The 26,186-nt window shown below is 45.0% G+C and overlaps 1 protein-coding gene across 7 annotated transcripts in view; it reads left to right on the top strand.

Moving 5' to 3' along the window:
• Lrrc1 (leucine rich repeat containing 1) overlaps window positions 1–26,186 on the top strand; it is a 177,458-nt gene that overhangs the window by 99,909 nt on the left and 51,363 nt on the right. For 4 of the 7 annotated variants that reach the window (XM_029481866.1, XM_021172925.2, XM_021172928.2 and 1 more), the window contains 4 exons: window positions 2,911–3,026; window positions 9,998–10,170; window positions 11,093–11,229; window positions 12,941–14,140. In XM_029481866.1, coding sequence (XP_029337726.1) covers window positions 2,911–3,026; window positions 9,998–10,170; window positions 11,093–11,229; window positions 12,941–13,099 — 585 coding nt within the window. In that variant the 3' untranslated portion in view covers window positions 13,100–14,140. Of the gene's footprint in view, window positions 1–2,910; window positions 3,027–9,997; window positions 10,171–11,092; window positions 11,230–12,940; window positions 14,391–26,186 lie in introns of those variants that run through there. The other 3 variants (XR_002378776.2, XR_002378778.2, XM_021172927.2) reach the window with 2 other exon arrangements.

Genomic DNA, 26,186 nt, shown 5'->3' with positions numbered 1-26,186 from the left:
TGTGGCTTTCACTTCTTGGAGAGAGAGTAGCTGCTGCATATATTTGGCAGCGACAGCCAGGATAGGCACCAAATTGCATGTGTGGTTCCATTCAGTTTCTTGCTGTTACTTTTGGTTTAAAATGGACCCATCCAAACCTACAGAATGTGTGACTCAGCCTGAAACCTCACCAATATGTGCATGATCTCACAGCATCCCCTCCCTCCGTGCCTGGCACCCCGCTCGGTATCCATAATAAACTCTAGCTTTTGAGCAGTTTTGAAGCTGGTATTTCTAATATTTTTTTCTATAAATCAGAATTTTCTGCCATTTTTGCTGGCTGGTGTGTAAGCAGGTTTTTGATACGAAGGCGTACCTGACAGCATGGCTTTACGAGTGACCAGGGTCTCCTCTTCCACACTTTGCAGTATGTGCTGTGTGCTGGCACCATCCTCCAGACAACATAAACATTGGCTATCAGGAGGCTGCCAGCTCTGACAGCCCAGAATGGAAGAGGCTGGTGCACACTGTTGCCTTCCACTGCTTGAGGAAAGAGAAAGTGAAAGGAGATGAGGTTATAAGCCCAGCAGCTAACATACAAACCCCAGCGCACATTTATGCTGTTCTCATCGAGTACTTAGGGATATTAACTTGTTCTCATTTTTAGGGCCCTCTGGTCTACTTTAATTAAGCAATTTTTTTTAACCATGTAATATATGCATAGGATACAGTTGGAAAATATTGACGTAGTATAGCTTGGGGTCTCCACACACGTATTGTATGGGGGGCTGAAATGGGATACTGTCAGGCAAGATGCCCATCTCATAGTCACAGTGCAGTATCCACTCAGTAAGCCTTGTGGGGAGTTACATAGTCTGTCCATGAGATGACTATGTAAGTAACTGATACTGCCTGTTTTGCTTCCTTTCGATATGGATAAAGCTTGCCTTTTCAAAGTTAGCCGGAGGTGTGACTACTGAGTACAGCCCTAAAAGGGCTATACAGATCCATAGTTCACACTGCACTCAGGTCCGATAGAGATGCCCGCTCCTGAGTGGGTTGGGAATGGTGTTCTGTGAGAACTTCCCACGAGGAGATCTTTGTCCGGACCACCTAAGCTTTTCAGAGACAATGATGTCAGACCTCAGAAGCATGGGGCTTTGATCCCTTCCCGTGATGTTCCTGGACTAAGCAGTGCCAAGCCCGGTGGGCTACAGTAGTATCCCTCTTTCATGGCACTGCATTGGGTCCTCAGTTTCGAAAACTCAAGAACCACTCTTGTTATTCCTGCTAGGGCATAGAAGAGTTTTACTGTCCTTACATCTATCCAGAAGTGGATAACTCCCACACAGAATCTTTCCTAAGCGAGGAGATGACTTGTGTGAACATACTTGAGCTATTTGGTAGGTGCACAGGCAGTGGGTGACGGGTATTTGAGAAAGGTAGTACCCTGGTCAAGTAGTCTTAGCTGCATGTAGATGTGTACAGTAATCTGGTCAAGTGATCTTGAGACTTCTGAGAGACATTTTGTCACGTTAGAGTGATAGTCCATAATATGAAAGAAATGTAGAGGGTAGTTTATTGTAATGACCAGAAGGTTCTGGAAAACTGGAGGGACTAAAGGACATTCAGCCAATTTGGATTACTGGTAAGATTGCTTTATACCAGAAAGGTATTTCTGTAAGAAGTGATCATCTAACTATATAGCGAATAAGCTAGTTTTACTGGAATGACAAGCTTGAGTCTGAGACCTGAAAGGGATAGCCCTGCCTTTCTAGGTATTAGGGTGCTCTCTCCGTGACAAGAGACAGTCATAAATCTGTGTTTTATAATGTTAGTAGGTTTACATCTGTTGTGTTTGAACTCTGCAGTTAAATATATTAATTTTCAATCCTGATATTCTTAGAAGAAATAAAAGGATTATGCATGAAATTAGCAGTTTTAAAAGATGCATTCTCTTCTTTTAGAGTGATACACACTCATTCATTCAGAGAGTTGAGGATTCAGGAATCTTCCTCTCGTGAGAGGCCCTAAGGTAGTATTTTTCCATGTGTCAGAGAGAAATCAATAGGTCCCTTCATGAGCTCTCTCTCCTCAGGAAGGCAAAGGCTAGAAGAATGCAGCGCTTTATGGAGCCTTGGAGGAGGTTGTGTGTGAGATCAAGTTATTTTTCCTCCCCTTTGGTTCGGTTTTTCTGACTCAAATAATCATGGCCTCTTTGTTCAGGCAAGGCTTGAACCAGTTTGTCTTGAGGACCACACATTGAACATTCAGCTACCCTTGAATAGATTCAGATGTGGACGTAGCTGTCGGTTTACTGCAGTTGTTGAGTTAACAGCAGACCATGACTGAGACAAATGTATATATTTGCCAGAGCCACTTCTTGCTAAGATGTTAAGTGTTTTTGCATTCCTCAAGGGAAAACAATTTTACCAAATTAATTTATGAGTGACCAAAAGCTATCAAAATGTATTTAGTGACAATTCATGCCTATCAGCTCCCTCCTTCCCTTTCTCAACCCTAGAATATTGAAAATATTGGAGTTTATAGGGCAGGCTTTGAGCTGTGTATTGGTGCTAGTGTTACCTCTAGCCTAATGTTTGGAAGCGGAATTGTTTAATTCCCTTCTGATTAAGTGATGCTGCCTGACCGCATATAGTTAGTTAACATTTAACCAGTGCGCCTGTGCTAGGCATCATCCGTAAAAAGGAGCATCATTCACCATGCCAGTTTGAACTGTATTACTTATTTTTTTATTCAATTTAGAACATGTTTAATGCTTTGTATCATTTATAGTAATCATTTATGATCATCGGTGAAATTTAAACATCATATGCATCTTCATGCCTCTGACCTGCTTTCCCACCCCAACACACACCCCACCCTGCTTAAAATGGAGAAAAGAAAAGATGCTTCTCTTTCTCACTATAGATTGGCGGGTGCTGCAGCCTCACCATGTTCTGCATCCGGGACAACAGACTAACTCGGTTACCTGCAGAGGTGTCACAGGCCGTGGAACTTCATGTCCTTGACGTGGCAGGGAACAGGTAAGGAAGGGAGGGGGAGGGGGAGCGGATCCACGTGCAGCCCCAGTCTTCGCTGTGCCTCTCAGCAGCTGCAGCTCAGCCACACCTTTCTAAGGACTACACTGCCTTACTGAACAACCACAGGGTTAGAGAATCCTGCATGGGGACCAAACTGCTACAGCCAGGTGGAACTGAGGCAGCACATCCTGGGCTACTGCAGAGCAGAGCCCTTCCTGGATGGCAGTGCATCTGAAAGACCCAGAAAGCAGGCCAGAGGCTTTGCCGTAGCTTTTATAGAGGTTTGTTTGAGTCACGGAGGGCCTTAGAGAGTCTACATCTGCAAAATCAGCTTATATCAGTTTGGATTCTTTTTTTTAATATGAGGCAGGGCAGAGTTTCACCATGTTCCTCAGACCATCCTCCTTACCCCAGCCTCCCACGAAGCTGGCAAGAGTTTCCAACCACCAAACCTAGCTGAACTTTAAACAGAAGTCTTGCTATTCTGTGCGAGTCACTTTCAACTTCCTGAACCTGTAACTAACGTTGTGACAGGGACATGCTTGTGGGGAGAGGCTCCATAATATCAGAGTATCCACATGATTCAGAATCCAGACGACACTTAAAACCAGGTGGCGTCCCCATGACACAGCAAGGCTGTTCTGGGCCTGAGCAAGCTGGCCTTTCTTCCTGGGACTCTCTTCTCTGACTCTGCCTTTGTTCTTCATCATGCACTTCATTCTTTCTCTGGTTTTCCCTTACGATCTGCATGAAGAGCTTTCCTGCGGTGATCTCCAGTTGGCATGTGTGTGTGGTATAGGTCTGGTTCTGGGCCACTGTATCACTTGTGATCACGCATCTAGCACACAGTGGATGGCTGTCCATACTTGAATGAACCAAATAGCTTTGCAGAGTGAGCAGCCCAGTATTGAAACATGTGTTATCGTCTTCATTGCTCACAGCGATTTAAAAATTGCTTTTGAGAGCCATGATAGGGGTAGCTCAAGAGTAACACATTAAGCTGGAGAAAGCTGACTTGGTAAAGGCCCGCAGTGTGTAGAGCGCCGGGGTGTTAGCTCCCATGTCTGATTAGCTGGTCACTGAGGCCAGGCACAAGCCACCACTCTCATCCCTTGCAATGGACCCGTAGACAGCTGGGCTAAATAAGCTGTAATTGGAGGTCAGCCGGAGTGTTCACCCTTTTAAAGGTTACTCCTCTGGGGAAGTTTTGATCGATTCTTAAGACCGTTCAGTAGTGACTGGAAACTCAGGGTGATTGGTGCCGAATCTCAGTTTCTGCTGTCTGCTCACTGCAGCCTTTGTACTTCAAGGGGTACCATTCTGTCCCTCTTCTTCTTCGCAGCCCAGGAAACTCAGAAACTCTGAACATTTCCCTGTCTCCTTTCCACACTGGTGACCAGGAATTTGCATCCTCAATTCTTTTTTTTTTTTTTTTTCATTCTCAAATCTTGAGCAGAAAGGTGATTCTGTTTCTTATGAGCAGGAGCATCATTATCCAGTTCTCAGGAGAAATTTTATTGTGCTTGGGTTGAGTGGAGACATACATTTAAGAAGTTAAGGTACGCAGCCATCATCTGAGTCAGTCAAATGTCCCATTTTGTCCACCCATATATAAAGTCATCGCTAGATTCTCAACCTTTAAAAGGGTTTAATCACTACTTGTTTAAAATTTTGGTATCGAAACTAATAATAATAATAATAATAATAATGCCATGTCAGTGCTGAAACTTGCAGAAATGCCATCTGTGGGGGATGATGGTAGTTGCAGCCTCTATCTCCGCTCTCGTGCATATAAAAGTAGCGCTTGCTGCTGAGACTTCCTGCTACTGTGCAGGACCGTACTTTAATGGACCTGATAGACTGTATTACAGCGGGGTTGACTGTAGAGTACCATGTTGGAACCATGAAGCCCTCCGTGGCAGTGATGGGAAGTGTCCTTTGCCATCAGCTACTCGTGGGCACAGGGCACAGTTTCTTAACTCTTAATAAACTCCCTGCCTAGAGATACTCACCAGGAACACACAACACGGTAGACACTTGGGGCTCTTGCTTCAATGTATATAATGCCAAGTAGTAGAAGTAGTGTCTGTTAGTAGGGAAATAAGTTAGACTTGAGTTTTGTATTGTGTGTGTGTATATATATATATGTATATATATATACATACATACACACATGTCCTAATAAAACGATTTAAACATTTTTCAACTGGACTATTAAGTTAGCTGAATTTTTTTTTTCTGCATTCAAACAAAGACTCATGATTCTGACTGAAAAGCAAGTCCTGAATGGTATTACACTGTTTTGTTTTCTTGTCTTCTAAAATAAAACCATATTTGTGCACTAGCCCAAACTGTGGACAGTAGCTCCTGTCAGAAGGCAGTGGCAGACATGTAGGCTTTCATTTGACGTATTTTGCTACCTTTTTTTTTTTTCATTGCTCCTATTCTAACCTTTTACACACTTCAGATTTTTGTATTTAATGAAAACTACTTGAAACTAGGAAATTTCACTTGGAAGTAGCAAACAGGATGAAACATTAAAGTGTAGCAGCGTTCACCCATTGGCTAGCATTAGTAACACTACATTAGCCAGCAGTCACACTGGGCTCTTGAATACCTTTGGCAAAGCAGTGGCTGTAATATTCCTGAGGCATGGAAGGTCACTTGAGGCTGGCGTTGGTCACAGTTTGTTTGCTCTTGTCCTTGACCATCAGTGTAAACCAGTAAAGACCCGCTTCTTATTTCGGAGGTGGGGGTGGGGTGGGGGGAGTGGTGCTGAATAGGACACAGCAGTGTGTGGAGGTGGGCTTATGACTTCCTCTGCTGGTTCCGTTGACTCAGTGACACAGAAAAGGCACCAAAAGTGAAATTTTAAATGGACGGACTCCCCTGGGAAGCTGTATATTTATATTTCTGGCTTCTGTTCAGCTGATCTTTGAGAGTGAAGCAGAGGAGTGTATGTGTCCACAGTGAGCGGGCCACAGCAAGTCCTGAGAAGGGGCTTGGCCTGGCCAGCAGAGCGTGTGTGTAGACAGTGAAGGGACAGCAGCACTATGGGTAGCATTTCTGTACAGAACTGCTGAGGGCGGGCTGGTGTGTGCTGTAGACTTGGTCAGCAGCATCTGTGTTGGAGCTGGCTAGCACTGGTCTGTTTGCAGGGAAGCCAGTGTTTCAGACAACTCGTTAATACGAGCTGGAATACGATTATAAGGTCCGCTGTTGGAGAGTCTAGTAATTTATTTCAGCTTTTATCACCCACTTGTCATCCTTGGAAGCTGTTATTTGTTGACGCTATTTTTAGCGTTCTGATTGCCTTTGGTGGTGCTCACTGGGAAGCCAGTGATTGCTCTGAGGCACTGGGGGAGCAGATTGTCTGTTTGGTGCCAATTTTCAGGTCTTGATTTTTTTTTTCTCCCTGTGTGGTTGTGAATAAGAACAGCAGAGTTGCTGACTGTAATGTTTTTGGGCAACACTTTTTTTTTTTTTTTAATTTTAGAGGATATTAGCTTAACTTCTATTTTAAAAGAAACAGTAAAAATTTAAACCCTTTCATTTCTGTAATATAAAGGTATTTTCATATGTGATGCTTGAGCTGTGTGCCCATGTGTCTACCTATGTTTGTGCTGCTGGAGTCAAACCCAGCGCCTTGTAGACACTAGACAAGAGCCTGACCACTGAGCTATGTCCTTGGTCCTGTATTCTCATATATATGTATGTTTGCACATATCTCTGTCACAGTGCCTGCCCCCTCCGAAACAGACATCTTTACTTTCTTTGAATTTGAATGAATTTTTGAATTTGAATGTGTATACAACAGATTTGTTACAAAGAGAAATGGTTTTGGGGTAGCTGGAGAGGTTTCACTTGCTGTCTCACTTGAAGAGCAATCACATCTGAGTGACGTGACGTGAGGAGAGGGCTGAGACAAGCCGTGTCCCCTCAGATCCTCCATAGGTCCTTGTATTGACGTGAGCTCTACACCACAGGACCTGAGTGGGACTCTTGTTCGTGAAGTATTATCTTAGTTAGGCTTCTACAGTACTGATAGAGACCACTACCAAACGCAACTTGGGAAACAAAGTGTCCCCTTCTATCTTATCCTTGCAAATAACAGCCTATATCACTGGGGGAAGCATGGAGGAGTGCTGCTTATTGGCTTGCTCCCTCTAGCTTGTCCAGTCTGCTTCCTTATACATCCTAAGACTACATGCCCAGGGGTGGCATTACCCACAATGACTTTGGCCCATCCACATCAACCATTCATCAAGACAATGCCTGCAGACTTTGCCTATAGACAATTTGGATGGAAGAAGTTTCTTAATTGTGGTTCTCTTTTCTTCAGATAACTGTAGCTTATGCCAAGTTGACTGAAAGAAAACAAAAACAAAAATTACAAAATACAAACAAAAAACCAACCAGGACAATTGACCCCTTGAAAGCTTGACACACAAACATACCACTTTTCAACTGTAACCTTTCCTCCCTTGTTCATACCCATAATTCGTAGTAATAACATAATATAAAACGTAAGCAACTTAAAAAAAAACCTACACTCTTTAAAAATTCAAACCCTGTAAAAATATTTTCTTTAAAGTATTTCAAACCTTTCAACTATAGGCTCCTATAAAATAAGATAAAATAAAATAACAACCACATACCGTTTTACTCTAAGAGGAAAAAACAGAGCATAGTAACATCAAAGCAAAGCAAAACCCACGTTCAGAAGTATAAGCAGTTGCATGTCTGATGTCTGGGACTTGTGTTCTTCTTGGCTTCCAAGCGAGGCTTCATTTCTTCAGCTCTGTCATTGGTAGCAAGCACAGCTTGTCTCTTACATCCAGGCCAACTTCACTCCACAGCTGGGTCTCCTCAGGCTGCATCTTCAGCAGTGGGTGGCCTCCTGGCCTCTCTAGGGATTCTGATTCTGCCACATGGTGCCACACCTCGGCCTTTCCCACGAACCCTTCCATCCTAGGGTCTCTACTATGATTGAGGCTCTGCCTTCAAAACTAGCACCGCCTTTGAGCCTCTTAGACACTGTCAGGGTCAGCTGCCAGCATCACCTGGCTTGGCCCACTCTAGACTGCTGCTTTTATGCACTGAGTGTTAGTCCTGAGCTCTGACGGGGAAAATCCAATCCCAGCATTTGGAGCCAAATTTGGAGCAAGCTTTATTAAATACTGACCAAGATGAGCTCTAGTCAGGACCATCCCCTGGGACCTACAGCTAGGTGTCCCCAAGACACATGTTGCAGGTTGCTTATAAAGACAAAAGCCGTAGGCCACAGTAATTTCCCATGAGGCTTTGTTATATCCCAAGAACTACAAGTCCAATCATTCCAGGAAGTTGCCTGGTCCTTGGGTGGGTGGGGCCCTGGTAAAATATTCCCAGAAGTCCTTAAACCAGAGCGACTGGTCTCTTAATCAGTGTCTTCTGGCTGGGCTCATGTCAACTTGATAAAAGCCAGGGTCACTTGGGAAGAAGGAACCACAGCCAAGACAATGCCTCCATCAGAACAACCTATGATAATTCCTTTAGGACATGTTCTTTATGATTGATGTGGGAGGGTCCAGCCACTCCTGGTCTGGTGTTTATGGGTGTATAAGAAAGTAGGCCTGAAGGGTGGGCTGGGGAGCGGGCTGAGAGGTGGCTCAGTGGTTAAGAGCACTAGCTGCTCTTCTAGAGGTCCTGAGTTCAATTTCCATGGTGGCTCACAACCATCTATAATGGAAATCTGATCCCCTCTTCTGGTGTACATGAAAACAGAGCACTTGTATATATTAAATAAATACATAAATAAATTTTTGAAGGAGAGGACAAAAGACAGAGATAGAGAAACAGACAGAGACAGACAGAAGGAGGGAGGGAAGAAGGGAGGAAGGAGGCACGCACACTGACTGATGAAGCCAGTGAGCCTCTACATCAGTTCCTGCCTCAGGTTCCTGCCTCTAGGTCCTACCCTGACTTCCCTGGATGATGAGGTAAGATGTGTAAACACAATGAAGCTCTTCCTCCTCGAGTTGTTTTTGGTTGTCACAGCCGCAGAGCCCTAAATAGGACAAAAGCTAATTCCTCAGCTCCACCCAACCAGCATCAATTGTTCCAGTAAAACAAAGGTTTCAGTTCTGTGGTCCTGGTCTCTTGTTAATCATTCCTGATCCTGCAACCTGACAGAGTCTCAAGTCAGAATACCTTACATGTGATGTGGTTCCAATAGAGTCTTTGCCTCCCTCTGAAACTTTACAAAGCCAGGCCTCTACTGTCTGCAATGCTCTCAAGGCTGCATCTTAGTCTAATATTCCACAGAATAGCCCACTGAATTCTAAGTACTTAATGTCATCCCCAGCCCAAAGTTCTGTACATTTTCACAGTCTTCCCCAAAATAGCATGGTCATGTGTCTGTCACAAGAACACACCATAACCCTGGTACAAATGTCTATATTATATTTTTATTGCTGTGATAGAAACCATGGCCAAAGCAGGCTGGAGAGGACAGGGTTTACCTCAGTTTACACTTTCGGGTTAACAGCCCCTGGTTACTTCTGTGAAGTACATTTTCGATGGTTTCGATCTATCAACTCTTGAGGCAAGCATAAATATACAGCTAAAATTCAGGTGTCACGTAGCAGCTTTTAAAGTGTTTTTGTATGGATTCTGTCATCTGAAACAATAATGTGAATGCTAATTATCACCGGAGTCTGAGGACTGGGAGCAACTGGGAACTGAAGGGTCAAAGTTTAAATGGAGCCCCTGGAGGATGTCCCCAGAGACAGCTTGGTCCTTTGCCTCTCTCACTGTCTCCTTCCTACCACCCCTGGGGACTCCCAGCCGCCAGCCAGCGAGGCTGCAGCCCCGTGTCGGGTGAGAACTGGGTGAGAACTGTGTAGTCTGAGGTGCTTTCCTTGTCTTCCCGTTTGGGTTAAGAGGAGTCAGTTCTCGGCTTTTCTGGGGTGACAGCTCTTGTTTTATGTCAGGTTGCATCATCTGCCCTTATCGCTGACCACCCTGAAGTTGAAGGCCCTGTGGTTATCTGACAACCAGTCGCAGCCTCTCCTCACGTTCCAGACGGACATAGACCGTGCCACCGGGGAGAAGATTTTAACGTGTGTCTTACTTCCTCAGATGCCTTCTGAACCCATCTGCCAAGGTGACTTTCCCTCGGGGCCTGCTCCTCCCAAGTGTGCTTGCATTTTGTCCCATTTGGTGAAGAGGTTGTGGAGTGACTCTGGAAGGGCCCCCTAGGTCTTTATAGGAAAGGACCACTTATGTCTGTTTATCGCGTCTGAAATTCTGAAAGCAACCCTTTGGTTTGTAATTATACAGGTAAGGATAAAAGCATAGTGCTCATCAAAGGGGTGGCTTGCTTTAAAGTCCAAACTGAGACTGGAGGATTCTGCGTTAACACCTTGGGCCCAGTATTTTTAAGCCAATGAGTTACTTTGAGTCATTATATCTTTGTCTTGTAAACTTTCTGATTAAAAAAAAATTCACTGAAATATGATGGAATGAATCCATTGCTGAGAGATACAAGTTTGGTAGGAATACTAGAGACCCCTGAGCTGGAACATTCCAAAATGACCCCGATAGTTTCAGGGAAGTATAGCAGACTATCACAAAGGAAAGTACCAGTCCCCTCTGACCGAAGTCTCACCACCATGGGGAAAGGGGGAGTGAGGAGGAAACACATACACACACACACACACACACACACACACACACACACATTTACTGTGTGAAAAGACTCCACAAGAAAGAAAGAAACAAACAAAAACCATCCTATAATATATTGTATCCTTCTAAATGAAACACTGAAGTGTCCCAATCTATCAGATATTCAAGAAGGTCTCAAAGAGAGTTCCAGCATAAAGGAGGAATTCCTCCCAAGCCTCTTTGCTTCTTGTCTTATATTTTCATGGAAAGCCAAGGCTGGAGGTTGGAACAGTGGTCTGCCCTCCTTATTCCTGGCACTGTGGGTCTGCATATGGATTCAGACCAGTCAGCTACTAAATTACAGTGTAGCCCTATCCCTTGGCCTGCATTCCCTGCTGATGTTGTCTCTGTCACTGCAGAGAGCCTGTCGCGTTGTGGTGCCCTGGAGAGCCTGGTAACTGACATCTCTGAGGAATCCTGGAATGACCGCTCAGTCCACAGAGTTAGCGCAATCCGGTTTTTGGAAGATGAGAAGGACGAAGATGAAAATGAAACGGTATGGGGGTGGACACTCATCCCAGACTGACAGTGCCACTCAATGTGGATTGGCTTTGATGTTCAATAGTATTTTTTCTGTTTTGCCTTTTAGCAGCCAGGATTTTAAAACAACAACAACAACAACAAAACAAACAAAACTGAGTAGTTCTCAAAGCCATGAGTCATGACAAGTGAATGGGGCCCGCTGAGCCGCTGATGTTGTTATTGGAATACTTTCTGCTGCTTTTATTTCTTTGTGATAGTTTCCCATCATGGCCCACATTTTTCTTTAAACTTGGCAATGCTTCCCTTTCCGTTCTGGCCAGTGTGGCCTGTCTTTCCTATCTCCCACACTGCTCATGCTAGGCTGTGTTCACTCTATTCTGATGCCGTTATGGGACTCAGTACAAGACGTATCTCTTCTTGGCATACCAGGCTACCATGGCCTTTGTGTAGAGTTCTGCCATGTTGCTTCAACTATCTTGACACGTTTCCATTTAGAAATCAGAACTATGTTTGAAGCCCCCACTCTTTGGTCCATCTTTGAAAATGTCTCTCAGTTGTTCTGTGTCTCAGCTTGAGCCTGGCTTATACTTTTTTTTGTTGTTTTTTAAAATTTTTATTTTCAATCATGTATATGCATGTGTGTAAGTGTGCATGTTGCCTGAGAGGCTGTCAGATGCCCTGGTGCTGGCTGCAGCTAAAGGCAGCTGTGATCTAGCCAACATGGGTGCTGGGAATGGAGCCTCAGGTCTTCTGGAAGAGCAGTTATGCCCACTGGGTAGGGCCACTTCTCCAGCCCCTACGCTGGCATTCTGAATTCTCTGTACCAATTGGGGTTTTCCCAGCAGTGCTTATGGGGTGGGGCTTGCAGCCCCCCAGACTAAGACCGGTTTAAAATGATTGCTGCCATCTTTATTAGTCCAGCTGTTACCAGATGGCTGGTAGGATAGATATGTGTGTGTGTGTGTGTGTGTGTCTTAGTAGAGAGCAAGATGGGCACTAGGGATGAGAACTTCAAAGTCAGAATTTCTTTAATGCTCACCACAGACCTTTCAGAGTGTAATTATTTCAGTGGTGGTTTTACTACCTCAGAAGTGCTCTTTGTTAAGCTCATGTGTTTCAAGATTGGTCTTTGGAAAGATGTAAATGCTGCTTTATGAGATAATGGGCAGGTCATAGATTAACTAATAGGGAAATTTACAAATTGCTAAGTCCTGTTACTTACTTCTCAGCACTGTGGTCCTTATCAGAAGAGCATGCACTCTCGTCAGAACAGCAAATGAATGGCGCACAGCAGTCATGCCAGATGAAGTCCTCCTCTCTGGCTTTCTCTTTTTCAGCTCCCAAGCCTGGAGGGTGAAGGAAACCAGAGCTATTCTGAATAATTAAAGAGCATTAGGGCAAATTTAAATTTAGGGCATTTTTTTAAAAAAATGTTTTCTTCTTTACTCCATAGCCCTATCTTAAATTTTGTTATTTTCCATGAACACATAGAAACTTATTATCACTTTATACTAATTTTTAAAAATGTGTTCCTTTATTCTAAAAGTAATATATTCAGTCATGAGCAGCTCATGAGTACACATAGCTGTGAAGAAAGCTGTTTCCCCTGGAACTCGGATTTCTGAAGTTGTAAAATTTGTGTTGGAATGCTAATGCCTCAAAGCTGCGTGCTTTGAAACAGTAGTGGATAAAACCCAAACACTCGGGCCTCTGTTTGTTTGCAGAGAACACTTCAGAGGCGAGCCACTCCACACCCAGGGGAATTAAAGAACATGAAAAAGACGGTGGAGAATTTACGGAACGACATGAATGCCGCCAAAGGACTGGATTCAAACAAAAACGAGGTCAACCACGCCACTGAGCGCGTGACCACGTCGGTGTAGCATTCACTTCCGAGTTTTAGCTGCTGTGTCTTCCCTGCTGTAGAGATGTTCCTGTGCACCTGAGGAGCCTCCTGCCTGCCATCCTTTCGTCCACCATCCCTCTGCCAGGATGCTGCTCTTGCACCAAGTGCCTTATGCATCCCTCCGTCCATCCGCGTACCAGTAGCCTCCCATCCTAATTATGTTCAATATCAGTTGTTCATAATAAGTAGAATACACTACTGTCAACATCTGACCTTCGTTTTTGTCTTGTGTTGGGGTTAGAGAGAGCAGGAAGGGGGATTCTGACCCTCTTCCTTCCACTGAGTGCTGGACATTCTGAACCCAAGTTCTTATGGACCTGCGGAGGAGAGAAAGCTTTATGTATGGGGGAAAAAAGATACTTTTTTAACCTTTCTTGGCAGCTCAGATGGTGTAAATTTTAAAATTTTGTATAGGTATTTCATAACAAAATATTATGTATTTCTTTGTTATTTTATCTTGAAGACGGTACATATTTTCGTATTTGTGCAGAAAAACAAATTAGACCTAAAGTATTGGTTTTTACCTGTACCATCCACTCCGTGCCTTACTGTATCCTGTCCTGTCACACCGGCTGCAAACAATGGCATCCTTGAGCAGCAAGATGGGCGCCTGGGTGTGGTCATTTTAAATCAGTGTCTCGCATTTTAATCGGTAATCTGCTGGCTTGTTTGTTAACCAGAACGATGAATTTATCAGTGATTTGTAAGTTTCATCAAGTGATTTCTTCGAAAAGATGAACCAAAGGATCAGCCTCCCGCATTGCATCCGCTCCCCCTCGTCCTGACTCAGCTCTGATGTGTGCAGCATCAGGCTGTGCCTGCTCCAGAGGCATGGGCCACCTGGGTAACAGCACACAGCAGAAAAGCACAGAGAGAAAAACAGCTGGTCCAGAAATTCAGTGGATCCACCATGACTTACGTATCACAGAAGAATGACTGTTGCCGAAGGAAGCTTAAAAATTCTATATCCAGATAAAAGACCACAATAAAGCAAAAGTCACCTATACCGTAATAGAAATGTTGCTGTCTCTATACAAGTGCACTTTGATCTGTAAATAGTTCTAATCAAAGCATAACAGAACACTGCTTCAAGATTTACTTTTAAATCTAATTTAAGGGGTGTTTTTATTGTGTTTTTGTCGTTTCCTTTTTACGTGTGCTGTGATGAAAGAGAAAAATGCAGAGTGCCAGTCACTGTGGTGTCTGGGGGAATCACCGGGGTTCAGGGGAGGGGATTTCCCCGTGAAATAAACTCATCATGGACACTGGCCATAGCTTTTTAAGAATTGTTACTTTGTGTGTTCAAAATACTAGCCAAAAACTGAGTTCTTACACAGAGGACTTCTGTCCACTAAGTGTCTAGATTTTTAGCCAGTTAGTTTTGAATAACTCCTGATGAGACTTTGTTTACAAGTCGTGTTTCCACACAGGGCAGAGCCTGGAGCTGCCTTCAGTGTGGGTTCATCACTGTGAGTTGAGGCATCTGGCCAGCTGTACTCCATGGAAACCCATTTCCAACCAAGCACATGCAGTACCCATGCATCTTGTGTACATTCAGGGCCTGTAGTCAGCCTGCGCCTGTGTGTACACATTCTCAAATGTAAGAGAGTAAGAGCACAAGGCATCTGGTGCTTTTCAGCTGCGCCTCCTAACAGTGGGAACCCACTGTCTTTCCTCCGTTCTAAGGATTGGACATATCCTGATTTTAAAGCCTAGAAATTGGTAATTAAGGGGCTGATTCTATGCAGATAAACAGAGGGAATTTATCTTAGAGAGCCATTTTGATTCTGAAAAACTAACCGACAGTTCCCAGTGTATTTCGTTCATGGTTTCCCTCTAAAGGTCACCATTTGCCGGCTGCCATTTGCTGCTCTTTTATCTTGCTTGGCCTTGGTGAACAGATAGAAGTAGGGATAGGGACCCACGGAGAGTGGAGCAGGAGAGCTAGCGACTGTAGGAAATGCCTTGTGCCTAGGACTCTCCTTCTTTCCTTCCCTCAGCCTGTTTATGTTGTGTCCGCCTGCCTGCTTTGTTCTGATGTGAGTTTGGGGTTTGAGAGGTTTTGTTCCCTCTTAATGGCTTATGTCTGCTGACTCACTCGGTGGTGCTCTTAAACTTCAGGGTGGCGGGTCCAAACTTGGCTCCACCGTGGAGTCAACACCACCTCAATGGCCGCAGCCTGAGGATACCCAGCCTTTCTAAGAAGGGGAAGGAAGTGAAAGCTTCCTTTTGAGTAGCCAAAGCTCCCGACCTTTGGCTGGGGCTGGGAGTGAGGGTAGGCAGCACTGGCTCTCACAGTTTTCCATGCTCCTCATTTCCTTTAGGAAAGGGTGGAGTCCAGTCTTCCACTGACTTCTGTGCCTGGGGGGAATAACAGGTACAGAAAGAAAAGGACGTCTGTAGGAAGTTTTTATCCCCTTTCCTCCCACAACATTTTCTTTCCTCTTTCTTTTTTCTATATATTTTTATTTATTTTTTATTTTTAGCAAGGGGGCTTTATCTCTGAATAAAATGGCAAAAACAACAAAGGCCACAACCATAGAGGAGCTGAAGTCAAAGAAATAGTGGAAGTGACCATGCGCACCAGAAAGAAACTGCAAGACTGTTACCTACTCCTTGGTTTTCTTCTGGAGGTTTTAGAAGAATGCTGGTAGCCAGCCAACTCTTAAGAGTTTTACCAGCTGGTTACCTGTGAGGGCAAAAACATCAGCCTTCTGCCCAGCGACCTGTCTGTCATCATCTGGGAGATTGCCTTGCCCATGAAGACATAATTAATGGACACATGAGTACCAGGGGGAAAAATATCCCTGTATCAGGAAGTGATTCTGAAAAGCTGGTCCTATCCCGGTAGAAATTCCTCTCCTTGAGCCACCAGTGCCCTGGCTAGTGTGTGGCCACAGGCTCCGCTGTAGAGCTGCGGGCGAATACAGGTGACAGACATCCTTGGAGAGCCGAAATCTTACTTTACCAGTTATTGTCAACTTGCTTCATGTTCCAAAGAGCCAGTTAAAACAGTGTTTTAAAGTAGCCCTCGTCTTCTGACTGTGGCGCATCCAAGGCGCTCAAAAGCAGAATTATATGATGGGTCTTGATAATGCCGCCTACCACCTTTACCACGTATCAGTGCAAGACCAGTAGACTCCCTTTAAAGGGTCTGAAGTCATGTTTTAAAACACACCCAGGGGAAAGACCACGTGTGTGCTTAAAAGAAAGGAAGGAGTCGGGCGTGGTGGCGCACGCCTTTAATCCCAGCACTCGGGAGGCAGAGGCAGGCGGATTTCTGAGTTCGAGGCCAGCCTGGGCTACAGAGTGAGTTCCAGGACAGCCACGACTACACAGAGAAACCCTGTCTCGAAAAACCAAAAAAAAAAAAAAAAAAAAAAGAAAGGAAGGAAGAGAAAGAAAGGACCTAAGTGTACTCTTTAAAATAGCATTTTGGGTTTAATTTTTTTTTTTTTTTTTAGAATCAAGATGCCAATGAAATGAAGGTTTTGAATCCCAGCCATTCCACGTGGTTTGATTAAGTGATTTAGCCTCTAATAGCTTAGAAGGAGACTAAGTGGAGTATATGGAACACAAGCTCTCAGGAAATTGACGGCTGCTGTTACTATAGCCCCTGCTACCATGACCGTGATGACTTTAGGAGTTCTGCAGTCCATACCACCTAGCCTAGCAGTGTGTGGCCGGGCAGGCAGCGTTCTCAGGAGCACGCACTGCTGGTAACTTTGCCTGAGAGCTCTTCTACTGTTCTAAATATAGGCCCCCAAGTTATATGAAGGCGACTTTCTGCTCTTTAGCCCAACAAAGATTTTCTGGCTTCAAACTGGCAATTCTCCTGCCTCTCTGCTCCCTGGTGCTAGGATTACAGGCCTTCACCGGTGTGATTAATTCTGATACATGCTTTTTAATTAGTTTAGTTTCTGGTGAGGTTCTCAACGGTCTCTGTCAAACTTCCTCATTTTTACTGGACTTAAGAACGGCTCAAGATAAGACTAGTCTCAAGGAAGAAAACATTAAATACCCAATCGAGGGAAACCTCCCTTTCCCACAGAATATTTTCCATTTCCACGCGGCCTGAGCTTATAGTTTGGGTCAGTGGGGCTCATTTTCTCCCTTATCTCAGCTGTAACCCAGGATTTATCAGTTCCTCCCTCTTCACATACTGTGTTCTGTCTCATTTCTCAAAGGAGCTTCTGTGCCCGAGTGGATGTAGACTGGGCGGGGGGAGGGGAGGGGTAGCTTGAAAACGAACATCAGGCGGGGGGTGGGGGGTGGGGGGGCAACTCTGGAAACAAAGCACAGGTTAGAGTAGTCTGAGCTGGGAGGGTAGAGCTGCCCTTCCGTACTGCTGGGTGTTTCTGTAAAGGACAGACTGCTGGCTGGAAAGGGAGACCAACCAGAAGAACCTGATCCAGGGAGCCTGTGCCTCTGCAGACTGCAGGAAGGGTTTTTGCTTTTGCCTATTGGCCAGAAGGACGGTAATTTTAAACCCTGAGAGCAGGCAGAGAGTCACTGTGACAGGCAAGAGTCTATTACATCTCTCCCCTCCCCAGCTCTTTTGAGGCATCAACATTCAACTTAGAAACAAATGATGGGTTGCGTGCCTAGTTAGGTAGGGAGACACATGGCTCACCACATCCAGGTGCCCTCCCACGGAGCCGACCAAACCGTCACTTTTCCAGAATGGCCAGCGAAGCTGATCACAGTTCCACTTTGCAAAGACATGAATTAAGATCCCGGTGATTTCGTAAATGAGCCCGAGGTCAAGCCATAAATCAGAGTCGGAATTTAAGCCCGCTTTTCTGCTGACTCGAATCTGTGATTGCAGTTTTCTCTTCGTTTCCAGCCCTCTCCTAGTCTCAGCTGCGAGCCTGCAATTACATCTAGAGCTGCGTGTACCGTGGCTAGGAGGCTTCTGCCTTGAGTACTAAGGTGAGGCAGGCCTAAATTATGGAGGAGCCCTGGCATGGAACCGCAATCGATATATGCAGTGCCTGCCGTTCATTTATTCTAGCTGTCTACCTCTCCCACCCACCACACACCAAGGCATCCTGCTTAAGTGCTGCAGAAATCCCCACAGGGTTGATACTCAACCCTCTCAAATGGTACAAATCCTAAGGAGCTCGGGAGATAACTTCCTTGGTTAGTTCATGACCAGAACAAATTGATGTTTCCATGTTAACTGGAGACAGCTTAGGAACAAACCTGCACTCTCAGAGAACTAATGTGTTAGAAATATCAGCAGGCTCTAGAGCAGGCCAATCACTCAGAATTTTTTTTTAAATCATCACTACTTCGAGAGAAGGTGGGCACTAGGAGGTCTGCATGATGTCTCTGGACCTTCATGCAATTTGAGGATAGGAAATACGACTGCTGGTCTCTTACTGAAAAATCTCCCTTCGAAAGGCTTGCTGTGACAAACCGTATTGCTCTTATGCAGAGATTTTCTTAGAGAAACAAAGACAGAAAGTTTGCGCGACAACCCCGTCTGTTAACTTTCTCTTGAAACCAGCTCTGCTGCCTGATGGTAGAAAGAGAAAAGCTTCATGCGGTCTCCACAAGCCAAGAAACCAGACTGGCACTGGGGTGGAGTGGGATGACAACCTGTATCAGATACGGCATGCCCCCAGAGAATATAAATATCGCTTCAGACGGCCCCTCCAAGTAACTCGCAAAGGTGCCCATTCTAATAAGCAGTTTGGAAAAGGCTGCCTGAGTGGGCCACCCTGAACACCTGAGAAAATATTCTCCGGAAGTGGGCTCATCTGTCCTGTGTGCGTCTTGCTCAGTGCTCGTCCATGGGGTATGGGGGAGGGGGCTGCTGCTGGTTGCTCTTCAAACACCTGGAGGTGTGAGTGTGTGTTTGTTTAAACCTAACTGCTGCTGCGTGGAAAAGCAAAACAGGCTTACTTGTCCAGGCATTGAAAGTTCTTCCTGATTTTTTTTTTTTTTTTTTTTTGTCCTGCCCATTGGCCCAGAGGCATAATGGGTGCGGTGAGTTTCGGTATTAGTTTGGGAAGTTTCGAGAATGGGCTGTGGGCTGGGTCTGCTGGGTTAGGGTTGCCTGCGAATTTAGTCATTCTGGAACATCTGAGGGTCGGGAACATTGCCACCGACATCATGGGAGGGCTTGTTTCCCTTTCCCTCAGAGGGATGGCAGCAGATGCCGAGACTTGACAGTAAGGCGACCCCTGTTCATGTTGGCTCCTTCTTGGATGCCTGAAAGTGGTGCCCATGTAGAAAGATGATCAGGTGAGGGGCTTGACGTCTCCACTCGGCTCCCTGTCCTCCCTCTGAGGATTATTAGCATTAAAGACAATGTGCCCTGACACCTAGTTTGATACTCAGTCTGTCACCTGTGGTGACTACACTCTAGGCGAATTACTTACCACCCATTCCAGTCTCACAGCAAACCTAGGCACAAGAGTGAAGCCTGACAGGGTTCCTTCTTCTCCTTAGCTACCCCCATAGTAGTTACTGGCAGTTTGGGAGGCACTAGCGCAATGTGAGTTGCAAGAAAGATGAGGGCTGTTTGCCCACTTCCCCTGTGCTACTGTTCCCTGTGCCCGGAGCCGGTCTCGCCCACTCAGATAACCAGGTATCGACTCTAGTGTCTTCTTGGAGGTGGTAATGTACTGTGGTCCCCAAACTTGAGCCTGCATCAGAATCACCTGCTAGCATGTTGAAGCCAATCCAATCGCTATCCACAACCCCTGATTCAGCAGATGAAAGTGGAGCAGATGAAAGCAGGCATGCTTCCCTGGCCAGCTCCCAGCTGTTGCAGCAGATCTGGGGCCACACCTAGAGAACCATTGCTCAAATACACGGAAATCTGATGTGACCCTGACAGGTCTGTCTTCTTTCTTTCCCGGGATTTTCTTTAACTTGTTTATTAACAGTGCTCCCTCCCGCTCCTGCTCCCCCCCCCCCCGCCCCAAATAAAACCCACCTTTCTAGAGAGCAACCTGAAAATGAATTTGTGCGGACTTGCCCCTTACGTAGGCATAAGAACATCTCCATCTCCCTTCCCACTGGCTGACCCTTCGGCTCTTGCTAGCATGCGCTAACAGCAGTAGATGAAGAACTAACAGAAGGAGGAACTGTGTTCACCTGTGGGTGAGCGCCCAAAGGGAAGGCTGGGAGTGCTGAAGGCTAGATGTGGTGGATATGTCAACGGTTCCTGACTTGCCCAGCAGCACAAACGCTTGCTGCTGCGTGTGGGCTGCCAGTAAGCGAGAACCTTATGTATTTTCCTCATTTGGGAGCTGGCGCCTGGGATTCAGTCCCAAACCCTCCCAAGTTGGCAAGTCAGCCCTATGTCTGGGCTGTTGAAGAACGTTCAGCACCCCTCCTTGACATCTCAGATTTGCAGACACCCAACTGCAACCCCCAGGATTCCATAGCTCCCCTGTTATCCTTCATGCAACAAGAAACCAGCGTCCTTAGGAACATGAAGCCAAGTTGGATTTTTCAACAAGTTTTCTTTGCTCTCTCAAGTTTATCATCCCCTTTTGTCACTCATATGTGTGTGTGTGTGTGTGTGTGTGTGTGTGGTCAATATAGTCAGTGTGTGTATGATATATACACATAAGCCCATTTTCATTGTCTAACAATTTGTCAGCCATGTTGAAAATCCCAGATGGTTGATGACTAGTTCATATATAAAATGATGTCCACTGCAGTTGGACAACTTCATTTGGAAAAAGCGTTAAAACTTTTTTTCAATAACATTTCTTTTAATAAAGTCCAAGGATCCTTAACCATAAATCACTGAGTGGGGAAACAAGATTTCCTGAGGACATGGTTGTATCGACGGGTTGTTCTCTTGACACACTGAAGACCATGACCAAAAACAAGTTGGGGAGGAAAAGATTTATTTATTTATTTATTTATTTACTTACTTACTTATTTATTTATTTCACCTTGCACCTGTAGTCCAGGAATTTAAGGCAGGAACTGAAGCGTGGACCATGAAGGAATGCTGCTTACTAGCTCGTGGTGTGCTCAGCTTGGTTTTTTTTTTATGCCACCCAAGACCACCTGCGCAGGGTTGGCACTGCTCATGATACACTGGGCCATCCCACACCAATTATTTTAAAATGCCTATGGGCATTCTCACAGATCAATATGATGAAGGCATTTTTGTTTGTTTGTTTGTTTGTTTGAAGAATTACTTATTTTATGCATAGGCGTATACTGTAGCTGTCTTCAGACACATCAGAAGAGGGCATCAGATCCCATTACAGATGGTTGTGAGCCACCATGTGGCTGCTGGGAAGTGAACTTAGGATCTTTGGGAGAGCAGTCAGTGCTCTTTAACTGCTGAGCCATCTCTCTAGCCACCACCCCTTTAAGTATTTTCTTTTCTTATTTTTTTTGGAGACAGAGTTTCTCTGTGTAACTCTGACTGCACTGGAACTTGCTCTATAGACTAGGCTGGCCTTGAATTTGCAGAGATACACCTGCTTCTGCCTCCTAAGTGCTGGGATTAAAGGTATTCACTACCACCACCTGGCTTGAAGGCATTTTCTTCAATGAAGGTTACCTCTTCCTCTTCTGTGATAACCTGAGTTAGTGTCAAGTTGTCTATTAAAAAAAGTTATTATTTTGTGCATTTTGCCTGCATGTATGTATTTGTTACACGTGAGTGCCTACTGCCTGGCAAGTTTAGCAGACAGTGCCAGATCCTCTAGGACCTGAGGGAGCCACGGTGTGAATCCAGGTCCTCTGCAAGAGCAACAAGCTCTCTCCACCACAAACACAGCTCTCCAGTCCCTTAAATCTAGTTAAAAAAAAAAATACAGAGACCATCTTGCCTTTACTAAGCTTTCAGGGGTTTTCAGTTAGTACCAATTGCTACATTTCACTACCACCGGGGCCTGGGTGTGCTTGCTGCTTGCCTAACACAGCCAGATGCTGGTCTGCTAGGCAGGCTGACTGCAGAGAACCCGAGACTTAGTCCCTTTGAACAGCATAGCCTGGGCCCACTGCCTTTTCTTTGTAGTGCTCTCAGACACACTGTTGGATCTAGCCCTTGTCAGATGGCTCAGGAGTTGAAGGGAGTTCATGGCACCCCATCTTTAGTCTTATTACTGTTACTGACCTGGCCAGGCAATTTCATCACATGATTTACAGGGTATGTGGTTGAAACTGTAGCATTATCTATGAAGAAAGGACTTAAAAATGCTCAAGGCAGTACCTTGACGTGCCACATTCTTGAACAGCTGCAAGGGCTGACCCAGCGGGAGCGGTGAAGGAATGTAGAAAGCTTAGATACAGGGACATAGAGAAGCTGAGATCAGGTTATCTAGGCTCTTGGATGGGGAAGCTGCAGCACTTCTCAGTGTGTTTATTGTACACAGTTGAACAGAGAGGTGGGGTTGTTGAACAAGGAATTGGAATCATTATGTACAGATAAGCAAGGTCTCAGGGTTATGTGTATTATATAAAGCTGAATAAGGTTCAGCTCTCTATATGTGTGTTTTATAAACAGCTGAATAAAGAGTCAGGTTCAGCTAATCTCATTAGGCACAGTCTCTGCAAGGAGCAGTATTCAGGATGTAAACAGCTAAGGGGAGACAGCTATGGTGGACATTTCTTCCTGAACATTTGCCCTTGGACCCAAGGAAAGCTTTGGCATCCCTCTGAGCCTCACCTGGGTAAGGCTTTGCCATTCCTGTGACAAACAGAAGACCTTGACACATTGGAGTCCTAAAAAACATGGCTGCACCCATGTCAATAACACACATTCACTCAGGGCTTTACTCCCAAAGTTAACATACCCCTGAAAATATGCTCTATCTTAGGGGGGAATCCTGGCTTTCATGAGTGAAACACCAGTGTCTGTTCCCCTAAACTTGCTTGTTCTGACATCTTTTCCTAGACATCATTTTCCTCTCTTTCAGCCACTATGTAATCTTTCCTCTCATAGGCCTATCAGTGATCCACTTGGCCTAGGTCTTCAGCCGCTTCTGTAAGTACCTGCTAATTCCATCCCCACAGGACCAAAGGTCCTTAAGTTCCCGCATAGCCGTCTCTCCTTTCACTCACCATGAAGACTGATGAGAAAAGTTCTCTTCTCATCCTCCGAATCTTTATTTCCCTACACACCACTGTTCCTGTGTGGGGCCGCCTGTCTCTTATACACCGCACTTTAGAAGTCCTCTGGCCAGGTCACCAGACTTCTTTGTGGCTTCATCTGTTTTCACTTCACCTAACCTTTATGGTGCTTAGAGTCTGTGAACATGGTTTTGAACTTGGGGTGCGGAGGGTCACAGTTGGTCTGGCCACCATTTTCAATAATGCAATCTTGAATAAGAGCCACGTTAGAGGTAGAAAGCAGGGGAAAGGAGTTGTTCAACATGACCACATTGGAAGGCGGAGCAAAGAGATCCAGTTAACCTGTCACACCTCTCAGATCTTTTTGTGAGAGTCCTGACGTGAGATTACTGTTTGGGTAGTCAATGATAATGCACATCTAAGCAGTCCATAGACTTGAGTTGATTCAGGACACAGATGGGAGAAAGCCCAAGCATGGCACCCTGTAATTATAAGACAGGCAGGCCCCTCTCCTTTAAGGCTATGGCATTTTTCTTTTCTGCACTGCATTTGTTATGTCAGTGTAAACACAAAACAAAAACACAGCTCTCCTCTTCAAGGATATACAAGATGGTTTATTGTCCAGCCATTTTGAGTGACTGTGAACAGAGACTTAGGTTACCCCAAATCCGTGTCCCAACATGGAAGCTTTTTTATGAAGTTTTATAGTTTTGCAGAACAGAAAAAGTCACAATGGAAGCAAGTTTCAAACACACTTGAGTAGGTGTGCCAGAGCAGTGTTACATGGAGATGGGGGAAGCTTTTCTGTATGCTTGAAATGCTGTATGATGACATCTTTAGTTTTGGGGTTGGTGGGATCTGGTGGTCTGCTAAGTCAATAGATTCTAAAGGTTTTAAATCTCTTAGTCACAGGAAGTTTGTTCTGACCCAGAGATGGGCAAGGGATGACTGTTCTAGGATAAAGCTTGCCTGAGACAAGGTGATTAGCCTTTAGACCTACAACCTTCCAGTCTCCGCACGCACGGTACTGCAGTTCTAACCAGCCTGTCTCTGCAGACACAGCCTCTTCCCAGGAACTCTTCTTCACAGTTAGATGTGAGTCTCTAGGTCCATAACTCAAAGTGAGTCATATCATCAGTGTGTCAAGTAACAATAACAGCTCTCTGTACATGGAATTTAATAAACTCTACCAATTATTAATATGACCCACCCAGCCCCACAATAATGAAGGCAGAGTCCTATGGATTTTTCAATCACCCCTGTCACAATTACTGAGGGATTACCCCCAAATCTATGTTTCAAACGCTAGACTGTCTACTTCCCAGTTGCACTACCCAAGTACTTGCTGTTTGAATCTTGACTGGGTTACTTTTGTTACATCAGCATGTCCTCGGGGTCTACTGCTCTCAGGCACATGCTCCTGCTCTGTCACGTTCAATGGAGACCTCCTGATCTCTCCATCTTCCTTCTCCTTTCTCCTTCCCTCCTCTTCTCCTTCTTCCTCATGGTCCCTACCTGCAACTCCCACCCCTGAAACTGAAACCCTGCCCATTTCTATTCTCTCCAGCAATTGGCTATAGCTTCTTTATTTTAAGTGATAGTTTTACATTGGGAAGCAAGTTTTACATAGTGTTATTTGGTGTCCGTGAGGATCAGCTCATTGAGAGTAGCCAAATCTTGGGGGCCAGTATTTAACATTGGAAAACATAGCAGCCTCAGGCCAACCCCCAACAGCTCTCCTTTATCTATTCTGTGTCAGGCTCTCTCTAAGCTGCAGTGCTCAGATCAGCTCAGTTGATGTCTTCCCTTGCAATCCTACATGTTGGGGGTGGTGGTGGCAGTAAATGTAGAAAAGCAGAGAGCGGGGAGGTACAAGCCACCCCAGATCAGTACTTAATTGGTTCTCCCAAATAAATTATCTACCCCTGGCTACTAGCTATGGCAGTGCATAAAGAAGGAAACAGTTTGAATCAAGTCCAGAGGAGATGAACTCTCTATGAGGCTTTTTACCAGCTAACACCTAGTCTGGTTCTGCAGGTAAGCAGTTGTGTTGTGCAAACCTTGTTTTCCTGTGAGAAGTGGGAGGTAGGAAAGGGAAAGGTGAGATGCAGTAGGGCCTTGTGTGGACGGCGTGAAGAAGCGTGTAAGGTAGAGACTGAGGCTATAAATAGGGAAATGCAGACACGTCACACTGTAAAAGGACATCAGTTTGCTTACTTGGCAGGCCTACACAGAAAACTGTAATCTTTGAGATGGAACTACAGTTTCATATTAAATATTGTACTTGGGAAAGAAAGGTAGCATTATGAACTAAGACTGGTGTGTGTTCTCATCCCTATTAATGATGGACCGGGNCAGCCTGGCCAAAATGACTAGGTTTCAGTGAAGATCCACACATTGCTGTGGTGTAACCTGCTTGGGCTAGGATTCTCTTTACCTACGTATGTCACGACAGGCTAATCATTGAAGGCTTCTGCATGTTCCCCATGCTTCTCAGGCTGAGAGCACTGTGGGAAGGGTAGACTAATCAGCCGAAGGTGCTGGGAGTTTTCCAGGACTGCCTGAGATAAACTTAACTGGGACCTCTCCAGAGTTTCAACACGACATCTGTTCTGAGGTTTAAATATGTGGAGAGGTGGGGTGTTTTCCTCTACATTCGTGTGCTGCTTCGTACTCAACTCTGACTATCTGAAAATATTTCCTTTGTTATCTTCGAATGTAAATAGGGAAATGTTTTTGTGATTGATATATATATATATATAAACTTCTTCTAAAAACAAGTTTACTTTTGGTTTATGTCTACTGTGGCAGTAAAGGGAGTCCCTGAAAATAGGCTTTGAGCTGGAGATCCACCTACAGAACCTTTTCTGGGGAATGATCACAGAGTTTAACTGCAAGACAATTCCCTCAGAGGCTGTGGCCAATCCAGTGGGGAACAGCAGAACTGTAGCCAGTAATTCCACTTGGGTTTCCACTAGAGAGGATGTATATGGTTTGGACAAGCA

Source organism: Mus caroli, chromosome 9 (genome assembly GCF_900094665.2).
Source record: "Mus caroli chromosome 9, CAROLI_EIJ_v1.1, whole genome shotgun sequence".
NCBI classification, from domain to species: Eukaryota; Metazoa; Chordata; class Mammalia; order Rodentia; family Muridae; genus Mus; species Mus caroli.
This window is presented reverse-complemented; position numbering and strand designations above follow the sequence as displayed.